Source organism: Carcharodon carcharias, chromosome 12 (assembly GCF_017639515.1).
Source record: "Carcharodon carcharias isolate sCarCar2 chromosome 12, sCarCar2.pri, whole genome shotgun sequence".
In the NCBI taxonomy this organism is placed as follows: Eukaryota; Metazoa; Chordata; class Chondrichthyes; order Lamniformes; family Lamnidae; genus Carcharodon; species Carcharodon carcharias.
In genome coordinates, this window is record NC_054478.1 from 135,690,258 (window position 1) to 135,704,097 (window position 13,840).

General features: G+C 45.7%; 1 protein-coding gene across 4 annotated transcripts in view; it reads left to right on the forward strand.

The window, feature by feature from the left end:
* Positions 1 to 13,444, forward strand: part of LOC121284769 (disintegrin and metalloproteinase domain-containing protein 23-like) — a 178,647-nt gene extending 165,203 nt beyond the window's left edge. For 3 of the 4 annotated variants that reach the window (XM_041200356.1, XM_041200355.1, XM_041200357.1), the window contains one exon: positions 13,131 to 13,444. In XM_041200356.1, coding sequence (XP_041056290.1) covers positions 13,131 to 13,179 — 49 coding nt within the window. In that variant the 3' untranslated portion in view covers positions 13,180 to 13,444. The remainder of the gene's footprint in view (positions 1 to 13,130) is intronic. The other variant, XR_005944537.1, reaches the window with a different exon arrangement.
* Positions 13,445 to 13,840: the final 396 nt, after the last annotated feature.

Consider the following 13,840-nt stretch of genomic DNA (forward strand, 5'->3'; position numbering starts at 1 on the left):
CCAACTCCAGCATGATGCCACCACCAAACACATCTTCCCTTCACCCCCCTGGCGGCATTCCACAGGGATCATTCCCTCCGGGACACCCTGGTCCACTCCTCCATCACCCCCTACACCTCAACCCCCTCCCACGGCATCTTCCCATGCAACCGCAGAAGGTGCAGCACCTGCCCCTTTACTTCTCCTCTCCTCACCGTCCAAGGGCCCAAGTGAAGCAGCATTTCACTTGCACTTCCCTCAATTTAGTCTACTGCATTCGTTGCTCCCAATGCGGTTACCTCTACATTGGAGAGACCAACGCAGACTGGGTGACCGCTTTGCAGAACATCTTCGGTCTGTCTGCAAGCATGACCCCGACCTCCCTGTCGCTTGCCATTTCAACACTCCACCCTGCTCTCTTGCCCACATGTCTGTCCTTGTCTTGCTGCATTGTTCCAGTGAAGCTCAACGCAAACTGGAGGAACAGCACCTCATCTTCCGACAAGGCACTTTACAGCCTTTCGGACTGAATATTGAGTTCAACAATTTTAGATCATGAACTCTCTCCTCCATCCCCAACTTCTTTCTGATTTTGCCCCCCACTTTTTTTCCCAATAATTTATATAGATCTTTCTTTTCCCACCTATTTCCATTATTTTTAAATGTATTTCTATCCATTGTTTTATCTCTACCTTTTAGCCTTTTTTGATTCCTTCACCCCACCCCCACTAGGGCAATCTGTACCTTGCTTGTCCTGCTTTCTACCCTTAATTATCACATTCCTTAGATAATATCACCACCTTCAACACCTCTTTGTCCTTTTGTCTGTGACATCTTTTGGCTATCTCCACCTATTACTGGCCGTCTATCCAGCTCTACCTGTCCGCCCCCCTTAAATCAGCTTATATTTCACCTCTTTTCTATTTTTACTTATTTCTGTTGAAGAGTCATACGGACGCGAAACATTAACTATGTTCCTCTCCGCAGATGCTGCCAGACCTGTTGAGTTTTTCCAGGTATTTTTGTTTTTGTTTTGGATTTCCAGCATCTGCAGTTTTTTGCTTTTATTATAATGATAGGTTCATGGTCACCATTACTGAAACTAGCTTTATATTCCAGATTTTATTAAGTGAACTTAAATTCCACCAGCTGTTGTGGGTGGGATTTGAACCTGTACCCCCAGTGCACTAGCCTGGGCCTCTGGATTACTAGTCCAGTGACATTACCACCCTGCCACCATTCCCCCCCCCCACCCCAACTAATATGTGGATAGAGTTGGATCAAGTAGAATGGGAGGAGGCTTGTGAGGAACATAAACACCGGCATAGATCTGCGGGGCTAAATGGCCTGCTTCTGTGCTCTGAGTTCCATATAATTCAATCTTGCAATAGTTTTCAGGAAAGGCATACTTTATTAAGCCTGAAAATGATCCCACTAATCCATATTTCATATGCCCCAATGTACAGTGATGCTCTAATGACTAAAATTTATGCTTCCACGGTGTGCCTGTGTTCTGATCACTTTGGAAAGTTCATCCTGACACCAGTCCCAAGGTTGCCTTTCACTGATTTGATCTTTGACTCACCATCACCGTTTCATTTTGACATGATTTTCCGAATCTGTCCTTTCCATTCTGGTTCCTGTAACGTTACCTCTCAGTTCCCTCCATTCATGTGCAAGTTTCCTCATGACTCAATAGGATCTGCCAAGAGCCTCTTCTCTGGATGTCCATTTCCTGCCACTGACCAAACCAGATTATAGTGCAGAAGGTGTAACCCGACTAAAGCATTGTAAAGTTCAGCCAAGACTCTCTCTTAATTTGTACTCTGCCCATGCTGTTTTTATTTGCTTTGCTGCCTGCTACTCCACTATTACAGGCAATTGTTTAAATTTGACGATCCCAGTGTATTTCTGACTGGTCTCTCACATTCTACCCTCTGTAAGCTTGAGGTCATCCATAACTCTGCTGCCCATGCCTTAACTCACTGCAAGTCCCATTCCCCTATCACACCCTGTGCTTCCGGGAAAACAACATCTTGATTTTAAAATTCTGATCCTTGTTGTCAAGCTCCTCCATGGTCTCGCCCTTCCCTAACTCCGTAACCTCCTGCAGCCCCACAACTCTCCAAGGTATCCGCACTCCTCTAATTCTGGCCTCTTGTGCAATGCTGATTTTAATTGTTCCACCATTGGTGGCTGTGTCTTCAGTTGCTTAAGCCCCAGTGCACTCCCTCCACCTCTCTACCTCACTTTGCTCCTCTTTGACCAAACGTTTGGTCATGTGACCCAATATCCCCTTACTTTGTTTTTTGATGCTCCTGCGAAGCACTGTGGGATGCTTAATTTGCTAAAAGCGCTATACAGGTATAAGTTGTTGCTATTTGATCTCCAGCTGTGCAGCCTCCCCACCCCTGCAGGGGGATTATTGAGAATTCAGATGCTTCCAGTAAAGTGAAATTTTGCTGGACAGGAGGGGTTTGCAATCAATTGTTAACAGTCACATATTTGTGGAGTCATAGGGCTGGATTTTACACCCCACTCCTTGCCTCCCCATAACAAGTTTGCAGGTGGTGGTGTCTGTAAAATGCCATGGGCCCTGTTCTCGGTGCCTACCCACCTGCCCCTGCCCTGCCAATTTCTACCAGTGGTGGGGGAGGTGTTGCGATCCCCCTCCCTCTCCCCCCAGCCTCTGGGCCATTTAAGGCCCATAAGTGGTCAATGAATTGCCAAGAAAGGCCTCAAATCCCCATCACTGGGATTTAACCAGCGACAAGAGAGGCCCACGCCAAGTGTCCAGCCTGGCAGCTATCACAGTGCGGGCTGTTGGCGGGCAAGGGGGTTGGTGTGCCTCCTTAATTGGGTACCTTGGGCCCATTGTATGGACCCCCCACCCCAAAGTCTTCCTTCCTACCTGGTCCCCTCTCCCCACAACCATTCTACCCCTGCCCGCCCCTGCTGCCTCCCTCACTAGCACCTTCCATTCTGGCCCTGGCAATGGGTGCAGAGGCCCCACCTTAAACCAGTTAACACCCCTCCAAGTGTTAAACGCTTGCGGGACGAATCACCAAACCACACCCCTCCCCGCCCCAACCTCCAAACCCAGCTTTTTCACTGCGGTCTGTGGTTCCAAGCACCCCATTAAATCCAGCCCATAGAGTTACAATGGCACAGAAGGTGGTCATTTGGCCCAACGAACCCATGCCCTGTTCTCTGCATTTGACCCATGACTTGGCGTGCAGGGGAAGAAAATCAAAAGTACGCACATAGGTCTGAATGGGTCACGGGTGTAAATGGTACAAGATTTATACTCTGAGTTGGGGGGGGGGGTGGGGGTGGGGGGGAGGTGGATCTTATGATCTGCTCTATCCCAGAAATTGTTGCTTGTTGATCTCTTAAAGCACTGCTCAGCCAGGGCTCAGTTGTTAGCACTCTCGCCTCTGAGTCAAGTAGTTATTAGGAGATAATCCACTCAATGCAGTTCCAGCGGTGTGCTGCACAGTTGGAGGTGCTGTCTTTCAGATGAGATATTAAACCAGGTGGTCCTATCAGGTGGACATATAAATCCCATGGCACTATTTTGAAGACAAGCAGGGGAGCTATTCCTGGTGCCCTGGCTAATATTTATCCCGCAACCAATATCATTAGAACAGATTATCTGTTCATTATCACATTGCTGTTTGTGGGAGCTTGCTGTGTGCAAATTGGCTTCCATGTTTCCTACGTTACAGCAGTAACTTTTCAAATGTACTTAATTGGCTATAATGCACTTTGGGATGTCCTGGATCATGAAAGGCATCATATAAATGCAAGTATTTCTTTCTTATTTGGAGTTTACTGTTATTCTGCCTTTGAAACTCTCTATGGATTTCTACTGTTTCTAAATGTTCACCATTATTTAGAAAGTACCTTGTTCTGTCCTTTTGGGTGCAAAGTGAATGATTGAAACCCATTTAACTTAACTTTTCTCAGTCACTTAATCTATCATATCTCTTTGTAATGTTACATTTCCAGCTACACTTTTTGCAATGCTATCTTTGTGTAATTGGCAAACTTGGATATGTGGCTTTCTATCCCATCTATGTTTTTAACAAATAGGGTGAACAGATCCTTGCAGGACACCACTTGACACATCCTGCCAATTAGAGTACCTTCCCATTATCCTTACTCTTTATCTCATGCCACTCGATCAATTTCCTAACCAGGTCAATAATTTATCTTCAGTTCCATGGGCTTCAATTTGAGCCAGCAGTTTCTTATGAGGAACTTTATCAAATGCCTTCTGGAAGTCTATATAAATAACAGCCATTTCCTTATTCGTTGTTTTGGTCACCTCTTCAAGAAATTCAGTCAGCTTTGTCAGGCATACAAACTTTGTCAGGCTTTACAAACCCATGCCGGCTGCCTTTGATCAACTGAATGTTCCATCACTCTGTCCTTAATTATAAACTCTGGTAATTTCTCATTAACAGATGTCAAGGCTAACTAGTCTATAATTCCGTTTTCCCTCTCCAACGTTTCTTAAATAATAAAGTGGCATGCGCAATTTTCTATTCTAAATGAGCGGTTCCCGAATTGAGAGAATTTTGGATGATTATAGTTAGAGCATTTGCAGTATTCTCATCTGCTTCCTTTAAAACCTTGGGATGGAAGCCATCTGGTCCTGGGGATTTGTCACTCTCTCGAGTGCTATTTTCTTCACTACTGTTCCTTGCTTATTATGCTAATTTTAGTGAGTCCCTATCCCTGATTCAATATTAGTTTTCTTGGGCTGTCCAGCATGCTGACCTCTTCCTCTGATGTAAATAATTATGCAAAATAAATTATTCAACATGTTCAGCATTTTCTTACTTTCATTGACAACATCACTGTTATCAGTTGTTCAGGGGCCCACAGTGCTCCTGACGACCCTCTTTTTCCTGTTATAACTGTACATCTTTTTGTTGATTTTGATATTCCATGCATAGTTTTCATACTGCCTTTTAGAAGCTCTGGCTTTGTCACCCTTTGTTGATCTTTGTATCTTCCTGTTCTCCAGGATCTGTGCTAGTTTTTTTGCAGAGTGCACTCTGTCGATTAGGGTGGATACTGACTGATAATGGGTAACATTAGGCCACTCAACCCATCATGCCTGTGCCGCCTCTTTGAAAGAATTATCCAACTATTCTCAACCTCTGCCTCTAAGTGTTTCCTTTTCAATTGATCCGCTTCTGCCACCCTTTCAAGCAGTGCTTTCTAGATCACCATAACTCACAGCATCAAAAAGCATTCTCCGTATCTCCCCAGTTTTTGCCAATTAGCTTAAGTCTGTGCATTCTAGTTACTGGCCCTCTGGCAATTTCCCCTCCAAACCACACACCATCCTGACTTGGAACTTTATCGCCACTACTTCATTGTACCTGGATCAAAATCCTGGAGCTCCCTTCCTAACAGCAGTGGGAACAGCTTCTCCCTATCTACTCTATCAAAATCCTTCCTATTAGAACAGGGAGATCCAATTAAGACATGCAAGTCATTAACTTCAAATTTATAGCTCCCAGCCGCTTCACACAGGAGCGAGGTGGGGTTGTGAGAGGAAGTGATAGATACTAAGCAAGAATTGGGAAAAGGAGTTTAGTGGAAGTGACTAAGGCATGATGAACATGTAGGTTTGAGAGGACTTAGGAAGGCGGGAATGAAAATTGAGAATTACTAGACTGTTTGTTGAACTGGACTTGGTGTGGAACAGGATTTATACCCTAATGTTCTGGATGGTGGCAACACTACTAAGAGAAATAGAAAGCTACACCTACTCCCTACGAGTGTATTAGGACAGCAGTGGTCAGTGTCAGAGAGTAAGGCAGACCAGCTCTTCTGCTTGGACCTATTCCTACACCAAGCTCCACTTGCTCATTACATTTGTCCTCAGACACCTATGTTGATTATCCAACTCCCCAAATTTAGAATTTCCTTCCATGGACTCAATCCTCCCTATCTCCCTAACCTTCTCCAGAAGCACAATCTCTACCTTCCAAACTGTTCATTCGAGCTTTTATCCTCCCTTCCTGCCCCCTTTCGCCCACAACTAGTGGTCGTGAGAATTCAACTAGAAGTCTTTTTTCCTCATTCATTTATAGGATGTGGGAGTCGCTGGCTAGGCCAGCATTTATATCCCATCCAGAGGTGCCCTTGAGAAGGTGATGTTGAGCTGTTTTCTTGAACCACTGCAGGTCATGTGGTGTAGGTACACCCACAGTGCTGTTAGGGAGGGAGTTCCAGGATTTTGATCCAGGTACAATGAAGGAATGGTGATATAGTTCCAAGCAAGGATGTTGTGTGGCTTGGAGGGAAAATTGCAGGTGGTGGTATTCCCCATGTGCTCGCTGCCCTTGTTCTTCTAGGTGGTAGAGGTTGTGGGTTTGGAAGGTGCTGGTGAAAGAGTCTAGGTGAGTTGCCAAAGTGTATCTTGTAGATGGTACACACTTTTCATCTCTAAAGTTACTATTCAGCTCTGGACTGGGATAATAGGCTGTCAGTCTGTGCCAGTGTATAGGGGCAGTGTGGTTTATTTGGCTGCACTCTCACCTCTGGATTTGACATCCCACCATGGAATGGAGTGTGTGTTTTAGCCTGATACTTCATTCCTGCACTGGAAGAGTGTTGCATTCTTACCGCCATTATCTTTTGGCCATAGTATTCAACTGAGGCCCTGTCTGCCAGTGTAGGGTGTTGTCCTGACCAATATTGTTCCTTTGACCAATTTGGTTCCTCAATTCATTTACTGCATGTAAACTGACTGCTGTGTGGGCCTATTTAACAACACTTCCAAAGCCAATCCAGTGGCAATAAAATACTTTGGGGCATTTTGAGAGTGTGAAAGTCTTGATATAAATCTTTCTCAATGCCTTCTCACTCTGCGCTGGTGATATCGGGTATTTTCCTTTCTACCATGACCCCTTGTTGAAATGCAGAGCCAAGCAAGTGTTCTCAAGATTATCTGGAATTCAACATGTCTAATCAAAAAGCAGGATACTGCAGATGCTGGAAATCTGGAAAAAAAAACAGCAGAAAATGCTGGAAATACTCAGCAGGTTATGACAACACCTGTGGGCCCTGGAAGAACAACTAACCTGTCATTCAGTGTCTCCTGACATACACCCTATCACAGTCCTCCCTTTTGTCCTGTCCCACCCACCACTCGCTCAAAGCTTATTTCATCTCCAACTTTTCCCAGTTCTGCTGGAAGGTTACCGACTTGAAAAGTTAACTTTGCTTCTCTTCACAGACCCTGCCATAACTTGTTGGGTACTCCAGTATTTTCAATTTTATTACAACATGCCTAATATCTGATCTAAAAAGGGCGCCAATATCTGTCTTTTAGAAGTCATTTTTTTCATTCTTTCATGGAATGTGGCAAGGCCAGCATTTGTTGCCCACCCCTAGTTGCCCTTGAGAAGATGGTGGTGAACCGCCTTCATCACCCGCTGCAGCCCATGTGGTGTAGGTACACGCACGGTGCTATTGGGAAAGGTGTTCCAGGATTTTGACCCAGCGACAATGAAGGAATGGCCGATATTGGCTTCCAAGTCAGGATGGTGAGTGATTTGGTAAGGAGCAAGCTGATGGTGACTTTCCCATGCATCTGCTGCCCTTGTCCTTCTAGGTGGTAGAGTTTATGGATTTGGAAGGTGCTACTGAAGAAGCCTTGGTGAGTTGCTGCAGTGCATTCTGTAGATGGTACACTCGCCACAGAGGTCTTGACCTATTCTTGCAACTACAGTATTTATATGGCTGATTCCGTTCAGTTTCTGGTCAATGGTACCCCCAGAATGTTGATAGTGGGGCATTCAGCATTGGTAATGCTGTTGAATATCAATAGGAGATGATTAGATTTTCTCTTATTAGAGATGATTATTGCCTGGCACTTGCGTGGCTTGAATGTTACTTGTCTCTTGTCCAGGTCTTGGTCCATGCAGTCACAGACTGTGTCAGTATTTGAGGAGTTGCAAATGGAACTGAACACTGTGCAATTATCAATTAACGTCCCCACTCCTGACCTTCTAATGGAGGGAATTTCATTGATGAAGCAGCTGAAGATGGTTGGGCCGAGAACACCACCCTGAGGAACTCATGCTGTGATGTCCTGGAGTTGAGATGATTGACCTCCAACAACCACAACCATCTTCCTTTGTGCTTTTGTGCTTTGTTTGACTCCAACCAATGGAGAGTTTTCCCCATGATTCCCATTGACGTCAATTTTACGAAAGCTCCTTGATGTCACACTCGTTTAAATGCTGCCTTGATGTCCAGGGCAGTCACTCTCATCTGACCTCTGGAATTCAGCTCTTTTATCCACATTTGGACCAAGGATGCAATGATTTTTAGAGCTGAGTGGCCCGGAAAGAACCCAGACTGAGCATCATTTGACAGTACTGTCGATAATACCTGCCATCACTCAGCTGATGTTTGAGGGTAAGCTGATGGGATGGTAATTGGCTGGATTGGTTTTGGCTGGCATTTTGCTGATTGGGCCTCCACTTTTGCTTTATTGGACAAATGACCTGAATCACCAGGAATTATCCTCCTTATTCTTAGTTGCTACTAAATTTGCACCATAAAAGAAAGTTCCAAGGCACAGTATGTCCTTGACGTGAAGAAGAGAAGCCTAACAGATGATGCCTCAGTGACTCTTGAGCAATTCTGGCCAGAGCCACTACTGCCTCAGGCACTGTACTTGCACGCAGTAGGGAATTCGTGTATTCCGCACCCCTGATAGGCTGAAAGAGTTGTGTCACTAGTTGCATAATTACCTTAATGAAACATATGGATTCGGGAATCCTTTTCCTGTAGAAGGAAATGTTTCCCACATTGTGAAGCATCCTGGGAGACATAGGCTATGTCAAGGAAGTGGCCGGCCTCCAACCTTCCACAATCAATAAACATGAACTCATCTAAAACTTTAGTGCCCGGAACTCACACCAAGTCCCGTTCACCCATCACCCCTGTCCTCACTGATCTACATTAGCCCCTAGTCAGGCAAGGCCTCAATTTTAAAATTCTCATTCTTGATTTCAAATCTCTCCAAGGCTTCGACCTTCCAGATCTTTGTAATCTCTTCCAACCTATGAGGTTTCTGCACTCCTACAGTTCTGGCTTCTTGCACATCCTGATTTTCATTGACTCACTGTGGGCAGCCAAGCCTTCAGCTGTCTAAGGTCCTAAACTCTTCAATTCTCTCCCTCAACCTTTTCGCCTCTCTCCCTTTCCTCCTTATAAGACGCTCCTTGACAAAGCTTTTGGTCCTTATCTCTGCTTAGGCTCAGTGTCAGCTTTTTAGATTGGTCAATGCCCCTGTGAATTGCCTATGGTAAGGGCACTGTTCAAATGGAAGCTATTGTTGACATGACAAGTGCTATGCAAGGTATTCATGAAGCAAATGAGGTTGGCACCCAGTCACTGTCCCAGAGGAGTGTCCATTATCCAGAAAGTATCCATGTTTCTTCACCCCATGATCCCTGCACAGTGTCAGCCTGTGTCAGTCAGTAGCATTTCATTTGAATGTGCAAGTAACAAAGTAAGAATTTCAGGCGGGAGATATTTGGTCTATCTGTCCACATCATTCCATTGGTGCATTGCTGTTAACCCTGATTCCCAGACAAGGATCTGAATGGTTCCTGCTTTAAACCTGCTGAGATTCCTTGTTCCATGCTTTGTTGCCCTGAGCTTTGTTGCAAGTCTGACCCCAGCAGGTAGAACATTTGGAGAGCAACTGTAAGCCTGAATGCAAGGCCTCGGGCCTTCCAGTTGTGGCTTCATGGGGTGTCCCTATGTCTGGGTGCTACGTGGCTCACAGCATCAGGGATACATATTCCTGCCTCCGAAACTATGTGTCTCAGTGGGCAACACTCTCAGCCCTGAGTCTGAAGATCGTGGGTTCAAACCCCACTTCAGTGACTTCAGCACAAAATCTTGGTTGATATTTCCAGTGCAGTACTGAAGGAGTGCTGCACTGTCGAAGGCATTGTCTGTCAGAGGAGCTGTTAAACTGAAGCCCTGTCCACTTTCTTAGGCGGTTTTAAAAGATTTCATGGCAGTATTTCAAAGATGGACAGGTGAGTTCCCCCAGGGTTGGGGGGGTGTCCCCAGCTAACATTTACCCCTCAACCAACATCACTGGGAAAAAAAAACAGATAACCTGGTCATTATCTTATTGCTGTTTGAACCTTGCTGTGCACAAATTGGTTGCTACATTTCTTACATTGGAAGAGTGATAACACTTCAAAAGTAATTCAGAGCACTTTGGGAATTCTTGAGGCTGTGAAAGGTGCTGAATAATCTTTTTTCTTTCATTCTTCAACATGACGGCAATGTACCTGGCACCTAGTGCCTGGAACGATGTCCAGGAAATGGAGGGTCTAGGGAAATTGGTCTTCTCACCATCCCACTTCTCATCTTTTCCTGACCTTTGTGCCTAGGAAATGAATGTTCCCTGGAGGCAAAGGTCAGGAGAATTAACCTCGCTGTCTCCTCCTGGGGCAGTCCCTTGGGATCAAGCGTGTCTAGCTTCCGCCTCGAGTCGATGAGTCTGATCTGCAAACCCTGCCATAGGGGCAGAGTTGGGTAGGTGGGTTGTTTGGGTGTTTGGGCACTCCCTCCGAAGCCTCAACCACGCCTCTGAACGTTCCCGACGAAGCCTCACAACGTGTTCGGTGCCTTCCCGAATGAGCCTTCTCCATTTTGGTCCTCATTGTCTAAATGAATGTTCACTATCATCGTGCAGAGTGCAGAACAATTAACAAGCGTCAGCCTGGAAGTCTCGTGGAACAGGATTAGCCTGATGCGTAGTTTGGTAATGGTAATCAGGAGCTGGCATTGCTGTTTGAGGCCCCTCCGTGAGCTGAGTTCGCCCTGTAAAATTGGCTTCGTATGTTGCGCCGAGCATGCAGTGAGAGTTGGAATTGCAATTGTATGTTTCCGATATGGAGCACACTTGCCATTCTTGTTGCTCTTTCTAGTAGCAGCAGATCATGGGCCTCCACATGAAGTCATTTAAATCGCCGTTCACAAGCACAAATGTGTACGGTGGGGGGGTACCTCATGATGTGAAGAAGAGTAGCTAACCAGGCCTCTAATGTCACCCTGCTGTAAATATTACTGTACCTAGAGTGGCCAACTCTCTTTGAATGTATTCCTGGAGGTTTCATCACATGGTATCCCGCCCCCAAGCTTCCACCATTGATCTTCCAACATGTCCATCCTCATGGCCACCATTTACCCAGTGACAATTGGAAAGGAAGCAGACTGCTGACTCAATTGGATAATTATTGACTGTCAAACAGCCATCCTCCTCCCGCCCCCAACTCATTTTTTAAAATTTGTGATAAAAGCGTTCGAAGAAAATGAAAGGAAGACGCACTTATCTCCCAGTAGCATTGCCAACCCTCCAGGATTGGCCTGGAGTCTCCAGGAATTGCAAGTCAATCTCCTGGACACTGCTGTGTGCAACCCTGGAGAAATATCATCGAGACATCAAAAAAAGATTGTTTTTGTTTTGTCATTTACTTTAAACGTTTCTTTTTAACCAGATGTAAAAATATTGAAAATGGGGGAAAAAAGGCTGTTTGGCTGATAGCCAAGCATCATCCAATTGGGTATTGAGTCTTTTTGCTTTCCAATTGGTGTAGGAAGGCCGTGTGTCACAAAGGTAGATGTGTTGACCAACTAATGGCTGGAGCGTGGGGGCTAAGTCAAGTGATGAAACCTCCAGGAATACATTTAATCACAGTTGGCAGGGTCGCTTGCAGTAGTGCCCTTCAATTCCAGAGTGGCCAGGACAATCCTGGAGAGTTGGCAACCCTAGTTTTACCTCACATCTTGCCTTTTTTAGTGGTGAGCTTTAATCACTGCAAGAAGCAGCCTTAGTAGTTAAGCTGGAGGAATTGTATGCTAACTCCCAGTTGTCTGCATAGTTCGTGACCTCTGGTATATTCTTTGTGTCAGTGCGCACTCTTTAAGACACTGGTTTCTCCTAGATTTTCTTTGCATGTCATTTCTAACGGTACTGGGCATGTTTTGGAAGAAAACAAAAACACAACAGTAGGTTGAGATGCCTTAGCATGAGGCCTTGCATATATGCCCCACATAAAGCCAGACTTTGGGGAGGTTGGAGCACATCCCTATATCCATTGCTTTGTGATGTCTTGCTGTTTTTTCTCCCCACAAAAGAACTAGCTTTATTTCCTCCTGCTCCTCCCTCTCCTCCTCCTCCTCTACCTCCTCCTCCTTCCTGGGAGAATGGACAGCCAGTGGCAGCAGACCTGATTTTACATACCGAGGCGAAAAAGCGGGAAGCTCTCGCTCATCAACCCCAGAAAAACCCTTTAAAAGTGCAAAGGTCACGGCTCTGTCCATTTTCCGGGGGTGTAACAGTAGGTGTGATGTGTAAGTGTAACCACTAGCCCGTTATGCTGCTCGGCTGTGCTTCAGTTATACAGGAATCCCTCAGTCTAAAGCTTAATTCAAATTAGAATTAAAGGCTGAAGGTTGAGTGTTGCGAGGCAGCAGCACGTCGACAGCCAGTGATGGAGGTGCCATTTGTCAAATCTAAAGTGGTTTCATGTGACGATTTAGACTGGGAGAGGGGAAAGAGGGGAAACTGAATGTCACTGGCACGAGCAAAAATTGACTTGTTAGCGTTCAGTGCCACGGAATGTCTGGGGTGACATCGCCTGCTGGGCTGCCCAGCTTGTCCATGGCATTGTAGGTGATACAGAGGGCAGTTCCTTCCCTCACCCCACGCCCTCCCCCACCCTCCTTCCAGCACATTTGCTGGGGGCTGGGGGAACAAATGGGTTTGCTCGCCATCCACAGTGAGCTGCACTATGGGCCAGAAATAGGTTATTAATATTGTTTTAATTGGATTGGAGGTCTATTGTGCCTCAAGTTGCTGCCCAGTGCCATTCCTTTCCCTCCCTCTGTTTTCTGCATCCTCTAAAAGAATGATCAGTACATCGTAAGGAGCTTTAGAGCGAGGGCATGCCTGTACCATGAAGGCAGCACATCAGAATGCAAGCTCCTCTGTGCCATTACTAATGTTCTTTTTTTTCCCTCCTCCTTCCCCCTCCCCCACCCAATTGTATTTTCCCTGCCCCCTCCTTTGTACTGCATGTTACAAGAAATGTCAAGAAGAGAAGATATGATCCCAGTCAGGCTGGTGCTATTTGAAGAGAGGCCCGGGGCCACCTCACCAGCTCTGCATCTGTGGATTCTGGGTACAATTGCTTAGCATAAACTCTCGCGGAAGAAACACAGAGAGCAGAACTAAAACTCCCGACACCACGTTGACTCAAGATCTACGCTCCACTTCTGCAGTGAGGGGGAGCTGGAGCATTTTACAGACCTTCTCCCCTCTACTCTCTGTCCCCATTGCTCAAGTCCCAATCTCACACCTCCTCCCAAGGATGATACCGAGACTTATTGGGGGAGGAGGGGGGGAGGTGGGGGTGGTGGTGGGGGGGCCTCCAAGTATACCTTTGACAACATCAAAGTAGAGAAAAAGAGGATTTGATTCTCACTACACAGACAGTCCGCTGTGACAGAGGAGGCAAGCGACTGAGATTGAAGACATAGCTGCACACGTGTCTTTCTTTGTTTTCATTTTTTTGTTCCTGAAGCAGGCATTGCTCTCCCATGGCATGACATTCTCTTTCCAAAGGTACCTGCATGGAAATTAAACAAACAAAAACAAAACCCACAAAAACCCAAGTGAAGGAGATAGCATCGATCAGCAAATGTCTTAACAGGACTATTTCTATTTCCTCGGGAGTTTAAATGGTCAATACTTTCATCCAATCTCAGGTCCATCTACTCAGCATTTATTTTTTTC